We start from the raw sequence: 7,985 nt of genomic DNA, 5'->3' as shown, positions 1-7,985 counted from the left end.
GTCATAGACGTTACAGTAATCATATTCAATACGGCATAATATAAGTATGAACATTATCAACGGGAGCAATATGAAGAATGTCACGCAGACATTTATTTGATTTGAATCACCTCAAAACAGATGACTAAAATTATTCGTAAGCCTCAATAGAATAAATTATTCTGAATGTTATTATTATAATTCTTAACTTATTATTTTATTGCCAAAAAGACGAGCGTATTCTCACATTTTCGAGAAAAGGGACGAGTGGTTCTTAATATGATCAATAATAAATTGACTGATTCATTCATTTTTTGGCTTCACCCTGTTTAAGCAAATCTAAAAAATATTAATGCAGTGATAAATCACAAGTGTAGACTCATTATATTTTGCACCTTTAAGATAGGATTTTTTCAGCAATATTTTGAGTTGACGTCATCAGTTTTTTAAAGGGGACGAGCAAATACATTTTGACCAAAAATTTACCATGCTTGTGATAACTGTAAAACATGTAAAACGACAAAGTTCGAAGTGACCTTGCCCTTATCAGCTGGAACTCAGCATTCAATTCACTCAACACTTCTCAAATGTGGGAGTTATTTGAAACAAAACAATCCAGCTCCGTAAAAAAACATACTTCTATTACAAAAATTAAAGTCCTCCCTCAGAAACCATGGATAAATCATCATTTACTCAAGTTAATCAAACAGAAAAAGCGTATTTGGGAAGCATATATAAGAAGTCCATCGGAAAACAAATATCTCGATCACTGAAGATTTTCGAACCACGTCGTTTCAGAGCTGAAAAAAGCAAGAAAAATCTTCGAAGACAATTTAGCAAAATCAGATAAGGTGCTACCCCCGTGGTGATGGTTACCTGGGTGTCATCAATCGGTTCCATTCAGATAAGTTTCCAGTAACTACTAATGTTTCAATGACAGGTCTCTGGTTGTAGGTAGTACCGAATCGTTACTCCCAGCACACTTTCCACGGAGTTGAAGATGATACCAATTACAAGCTCAATCCAAGTAGCGAATGACTCCAGTGATCAAAATTGACGAATATTTCATGTTCCAAACTCGATAGTTAAAACCTAGGAAGTCGTGTTTTATTGACACGTTTATTTTAAGAGATCTCATGTGACTTTTACTTAAATATGAAATTTTTACTCACCTAGGTCTCATAGGTTTATTAAAATCTTCTTTAATTGTTTAAAATGGCTTGAAATCTTGATTTTTATTTTACGTTTCTGACAACCACCATTTTGTCCAAAATCTTATCAGCAAAAAAACCCTTTTTTGTTCGCCTGACGTTGTATCGCTGTAAAAACTCCCATGCCGAGGCGCACAATTTGAAACGCTCAAATCACCTACTCGTCCTTACTAAAGGAAGTTTAAATTATAGTAACGGGACCGTTACACACCCCTCTTTCCTATATAAAAATAAAAATGTTTCATTTTTATTTTTTCTTTTTAATTTCCCATCACTAGAAGAAATTGACTTAATCACTACCCACTTATTACCTACTACTTATAATACAAAATAGAAGCCCTAAATCAAGAAAAGTTCCATCCGAGAATTATGGTACTCCTGGAGCTGTAAGTTAAATCCAGGAACTCTTGAAAGTTTGGAAGTCTATAAGTCTGGGAGTCTATAAATCGGGGAGTCTCGAGACTAAATTCAAATCCGGGTAATAATCACGAACATTCACCTATTCACTCTGCCATTCACGAGATCACTCATAACTAAAACGTTTATCCACTTCATTCATCACACGGGATTAGCCGGTTGATTGTAAGTTCGCTTGAGATCTTTTACATGCCATTTTCCCAGATCGTTACCATTCATGTCTTCTAGTTTATACACCAGTGGGGATATGACCTCAGCAACCTTACACTTGACATATTTTGGCTCTAGTTTCGCCATCAATTGTTTGGACGCGTCCGATAAAACATAGTTCTTCTTCCATAATATTTCTCCTTTTTGGTAACAATCAGTCTCTCTTTTGCGGGTGTTATAAGAGTGACAATTCTTGCGATACGCTTCGTCGAGCTTTTGCTGAATTTCTTTCTGCAGATCTGAGAGTTTATCGATGTTATTTGCGTATTGATCTCGCTGATATGGATTTAAATTAAATTCATTTAATTTTGAAAGCTTTCCATAAATTTCGCCGTTAAGTGGTACGTGCCGTCCAAAGTTTAAAAAATTTGGTGTATATCCTGTAACTTCATGAACTGATGATCGTAAAGCGAAGCCAATTTGCGAGATATTTTGGGTCCATTTCTTGTGGTTTTGTTTCTGTAGATATGAGCGAATAGCGGCGCCAACCACTCGGTTGACACGTTCCACAGGATTAACTTGGGCATGATATTTACAGTTGTACCATAATTTAGACCCATAACGCGCAGCCAGATTTTGAAATAGAGAGCTCTTAAACTGGGTTCCGTTGTCACAGATTATTATCTGGGGACTACCGAAATATAAGATGACTCGTTCTTCCACAAATTTAGCGATGCTCTTTGCTGTCGCTTGTCGTAGTGGCTCTAGGATAACAAATTTCGAAAACCAATCCGCGACGACTAGTAGGTACACATGACCAGTTGACGATCGGGGAAAAGGCCCCATCAAGTCGGCGGAAATGATCTGAAAAGGATAACTGGCTTGCTTAGGTTTACCCATGAAGCCTGGACGAGCGTTAGTGGGAGTTTTCTGCGCCAAGCACACTTCGCAGCTCCTCACATATTTTTTAACGTCGTATCTCATTCTCGGCCAGTAGTATCGCTCCTGAATCCGATGCAGAGTCTTGTAAATGCCTAGGTGTGCCGAAGATGGATCGTCATGGCATTCCTTCATTACCGCTTGTCGATAGCATTTTGGTATAAACAGCTTCCATTCTGGACCAGTTGCCCCTGGACTCACAGCTGAAAAATAACGATATAGGAGTCCATTATGTACTGACCATTTCGTCGATTCTGGATCTTTCGTCACCTCATCAGATATTTTCTTAAAGAGAGGGTCCTCCAAACATTTTTTAATATCGAGTTGTAACAAGCTCACCTCGTGTACCAACGGTGCTCTGGAGAGGGCATCTGGAACCGTATTTAAACTCCCTTTACGGTGCTCTATCTTCATATCGTACTGCTGGATCTTCATGGCCCATCTAGCGAGTCTGCCACAGGGGTCGCGTAAACGGTTCAGCCAAAGAAGGCTATAGTGATCTGTTATCACCCGAAACTTTACTCCTTCGATGTAAGATCTAAACTTTTCTATACCATACAGAACCGCCAAACATTCTTTCTCTGTAACCGTGTACTTCCTTTCTTGGGGTATAAGAGTACGGCTGGCAAATGCCACCGGGACCTCTCGTCCTTCATCATCCTCTTGGACTAAGACAGAACCTAACCCTACTTCTGAGGCATCACTTTGAATGCAGAAAGTTTTATCAAAATTTGGCGTCGCCAAAACCGGGGCAGCTACTAGAGCTTCTTTTATTCTATGGAAACTTTCCTTTGCTTCTTTTGTGCACGAAATTGTCTGATGTTTACGTTTACCCTTTATCATAGCTGTTATAGGAGCTGTCATTGTGGCAAAGTTTGCTAGAAACCGGCGATACCAACCACAGACACCGATGAATCGTTTAACTTGCGTCACTGTTTGCGGTAGGGGGTAATTCAACATAGCCGCCACTTTATCTGGGTCCGTCCTTAGTCCTTGCCTATCGATAACGAATCCCAGGTATTTAAGAGACGGTTTGCAAAATTCACACTTTTCAATGTTGATGGTTAAATTGGCCTCTCTAAATTTCTCATATATTTGCTCCAGCACTTCTAAATGTTTCGAGAACGTAGGGGTCGCCACTATGACGTCATCTAAAAAAGTGAAGACGTAGGGCTCGAAGGCGGGTCCAAGGACAGAATCCATCAGACGTTGTTGCGTTTGTGCCGCGTTGTTAAGCCCAAATGGCAACACGTTGAATTCAAACAGTCCTCTGCCTGGTACTACAAAAGCAGTTTTCTCGCAGGAATCTTTCTCTAAGGGGATTTGCCAGAAGGCAGCTTTAAGGTCGATACTTGATAAAAATTGAGCACTATTCAGTTTATTTAATATTTGGTCTACCAGGGGAAGAGGGTATGCATCCTTCTTTGTCAGTGAGTTCAACTTCCTTCCATCAAAGCAAAAGCGCATCTCTCCGTTAGATTTCTTAACTAGCAACACCGGGGAAGCCCAAGGAGATGTTGATGGTTGCACCACTCCCAGTTTCAGCATTTTATCTAATTCGGCGTTAAGGTGTGCTAACATGTAAGGTGACATGTTGTAATGTCGCTGCTTGATCGGCTCAGCGTCTCCTGTATTAATCTTGTGCTCAACCTTGTTTGTTCTGCCGAGTTTTTTGCCAGTTTCCCAAGACAGAGTTTTGAACTTATCTTTAACAGCAGCCAACTGTTGCTCCTGCTCCTCGTCCAGTTCTTCTTCCGAGTGAATTCGATTAAGTACACTAACTTCTACAGGTTTTCTCGACCTACATTCTATGGCCTTATTTCCTACAAAAAATTGATCGATGCCAAAATCAATCCTCAACTTAAACTGTTTGCAAAAATCACTTCCCAAAATAACAGTATGACAGATTGAAGGTACCAACAAGAATCTAACAACTTTACAATTGTCTTCTATTTGTACTGGCAGGTCTACGTATCCGGTAATTTTTTGACGTCGTCCCTCAGCTGTTCCAATGTCTGGTATTGGAGTCTCATAAACATGCACGCTAGATGATTCAACCAGATGCATTCCTCTCTCTCCAATTACTGAATGACTAGCTCCACTATCGAGAAGAGCAGATACCTTAATACCAAAGATGTCAATTGACACATAAGGCCTGTTATCTCCTACTCTACTGACTAAAAGAGCTTTAATCTGACTAGAATCTAATTTATGACTAGATGTTGAAAAATCACAATGTTGCGACATGTGCTGCTTCTCAAAATTTTTACCAATAAAAGAACTATCACGTACTTGTGAAATTTTCTGACTAGGAGTTCGATTATTTACATGCACAGCCTTCTTTTGCCGAATTCCGGACAGGGGTGGCCATCTTCTACCACTTCCCTGTCCCTTAGCTAGTTTTTTGAGCAGTTAGGACAGTTCGGGCGGATAACACCCGGTTTTCCACATCCTATGCAAACAGGACCTTTTCGAGTTATTTTCTGGGGACAATCTCTTATGAAATGACCAAGTTTCTTACACCCGAAGCATGTTATGTCACCGATCTGAGGTGTGTGATACGATCGACGATACCTTCTGTCTTCGTTGCGTGACGTCGACGGCTGCTCTTGTCCAACGTTTTCAGTTCCTGTATAAGCGAGATCCGGTTCTAAAAGAGCGATACTTCTCCTAGGTGGTGGTTGGAATTTTTGTTGGCACTCGAAGGCTCCTTCTAGTTTTCTGCACACTTCCGTCAATTTACTAACCGACCGCGCATCAGTCAGTGCTATCTGTGTTTGAAAATTAGGCCGCAAATTTCTCTTAATTGTACGTAGCTGGACTTTTTCTGTTGGTCGTTCTGAAAGTCTGCTAAACAAATTCAACATAGCAGCTACATAGAACGTAACGCGTTCCTGTTGTCTTTGTGTACGATTTCGAATTTCGCGCCAAAGTTCTTCATCGTAGTCTGGTGGTAAGAAATCGCGCCTAAGTGCTTTGACCAATGCATCCCAAGTGCGTACCGATGATTTCACTGAGCGGAACCAGACCAATGCTTGCCCCTGAAACAAATCAAACGCTGATCGGAACAATTCTTCTTTGGTTGTATGACGTGCTATACGAATCTCTTCAATTCTCTGGATGAATGAATTAACAGCTTTCCCTTCAAAGGTTATACCCCACTTGTGGACGGGCGTTAACTTCGCTACAGCAGCAGCTTGATTAACTTGTCCTACTTCAGAGACGTCTTCGCTTTCATTCTGGGCTCGTTCCAGTATCTCCAACCGCGTTTCATCTAAGGCACCCACTATAAGTAATTGATCTTCCTTATATTCTCTGATTTTGCCATCCGGGTCGGTCGTTGTCACGAATCTGCTCAACCTCCCCATCACATGATTTATCGTTGTTACTACCCTCTTGTTCATATCGGCTCTAGTACCATCAAAGTCGGCTAAAAGGTTCTGAATTTCATTTATAGAAGCATCCACCTCAGTCTTCTCATCCTCAAATTTAAATTCTGGAGTTACATAAGTCATCTCAGGCCTCATTAAATCTTCTCGCAACCGCCTACGCAAAGTCTTACGTTTAACACCAATATCAACTCTCTCTGATTTAACTCCTCTGATACGCAACTCGTAATTCAACTCAGAGAGTTTCAAATAATTGGGTTCAATCTCGAAAAACGCCACCTCAGACCACACTAATAAATACCTGCTATTCTGTACCTTTATAATCCCAATACTATACTCTCCAGTTCTCCACTTCAAGAAATAATCATACCAAAAGTGACTCAAATTTCTATACTGTTAAATAAAATAGGTACTGTTAAAGTGAATTCTCTTCCACTCAATTGCCTAGACAAAAATTAAAGCATTAATGAAACCAAAGGCCCCACGTTGGGCGCCATTTTTGTGTGACTTTCCGGCCTTAAATGTTCTTTGTTTGTTTGCAGGGCGTGGGTTTGTGTAGGCAATGAGTGAAATAATTTCCCAAAAACTATATTAACATAATAATATGCATATGCAACACACAATACATAAAGGGCGCCAGTCGTTTTTTTTTTTATTTGAAAAACGACAAAAACAAACATTGAATAGGTGTTTTGAGCTTTTCTTTCTTTTACATAACACACTGAAATTATTTGTGGCTCAGCACACTAGTCTTTACAACACTATAAAGTTAAACAAGTTAAGATTGATATCTAGACAAAATGAGCTTACAATTACAATTACTCGACCACCTGAAGCTATACTGATAAGATTTATTATACTGATCTTTGACTGATATACTTTTCTTGCTATAACATTGAAATTCAAAGAAATATCTATTATGGAGCTTGGAACTTTCTTTTTTTTTCCCTTCGCGGAAAGTGAGCATTCGTGTACTTGAGCGTAATGACAAGTACCACCTAGAGCTGCCGCAAGACAACAAAAACTCTCCCCAAATGGGTGAGATTGGCCGCTAGACCCCCAAAGAACCACTCATAATATCACTAGACATATGGTAAGCCCCTTTACAATACGTTAATAACAATATCTAAATCATTAACTCTCTCTGACCTAGCCTGTTTTTAACCTAAAAATACCTATGTTTACAAGGAATTTTCCTTATGATATTGTGCGGGCAACAAGCAACCTAGAAGGTGTTCACCATGGGGTTGTGGCCTCCAGTTCTAAGATATTTAGTTATTGGAACCCTGCTACTTGCGCTGGTGGTCGCTACTTCCACAGATAAGGTGCTACCCCCGTGGTGATGGTTACCTGGGTGTCATCAATCGGTTCCATTCAGATAAGTCTCCAGTAACTACTAATGTTTCAATGACAGGTCTCTGGTTGTAGGTAGTACCGAATCCTTACTGCCAGCACACTTTCCAGTGATCAAAATTGACGAATATTTCATGTTCCAAACTCGATAGTTAAAACCTAGGAAGTGATGTTTTATTGACATGTTTATTTTAAGAGATCTCATGTGACTTTTACTTAAATATGAAATTTTGACTCACCTAGGTCTCATAGGTTTATTAAAATCTTCTTTAATTGTTTAAAATGGCTTGAAGTCTTGATTTTTATTTTACGTTTCTGACAACCACCATGTTGTCCAAAATCTTATCAGCAAAAAAACCCTTTTTTGTTCGCCTGACGTTGTATCGCTATAAAAACTCACATGCCGAGGCGCACAGTTTGAAACGCTCAAATCACCTACTCGTCCTTACTAAAGGAAGTTTAAATTATAGTAACGGGACCGTTACAACGTCAGCTCAAAAGTTTGCGAATATGTCTTGTACAAAATATGATCAGTCTGTACTTGTGA

The 7,985-nt window shown here is 39.6% G+C and overlaps 1 protein-coding gene across 1 annotated transcript; it reads right to left on the bottom strand.

Annotated features, from left to right (window-relative positions):
- Positions 1 to 1,748: 1,748 nt before the first annotated feature.
- LOC135120680 (uncharacterized) lies at positions 1,749 to 6,582 on the bottom strand. Its single transcript, XM_064045023.1, has 3 exons — positions 6,571 to 6,582; positions 5,164 to 6,436; positions 1,749 to 5,092 (listed from the first exon to the last, which is right to left on the bottom strand). Exons 1-3 carry the CDS (start codon positions 6,580 to 6,582, stop codon positions 1,749 to 1,751), a joined length of 4,629 nt encoding a protein of 1,542 aa, XP_063901093.1.
- Between the last annotated feature and the right edge of the window lie 1,403 nt (positions 6,583 to 7,985).

This window comes from Zophobas morio, unplaced genomic scaffold (assembly GCF_036711695.1).
Source record: "Zophobas morio isolate AGI-343-1 ecotype UQ-CSIRO unplaced genomic scaffold, CSIRO_AGI_Zmor_V1 ptg000005l, whole genome shotgun sequence".
NCBI classification, from domain to species: Eukaryota; Metazoa; Arthropoda; class Insecta; order Coleoptera; family Tenebrionidae; genus Zophobas; species Zophobas morio.
Note: the sequence above shows the minus strand (reverse complement) of the source record. Positions and strands in the feature narration are given on the sequence as shown.

Excerpts from the sequence above, each read along its gene's own strand:
- LOC135120680 (XM_064045023.1), bottom strand. Across the intron at positions 5,093-5,163 it reads CCAGAAAATAACTCGAAAAG|CTAAGGGACAGGGAAGTGGT; the intron begins GTCCTGTTTGCA and ends TCAAAAAACTAG.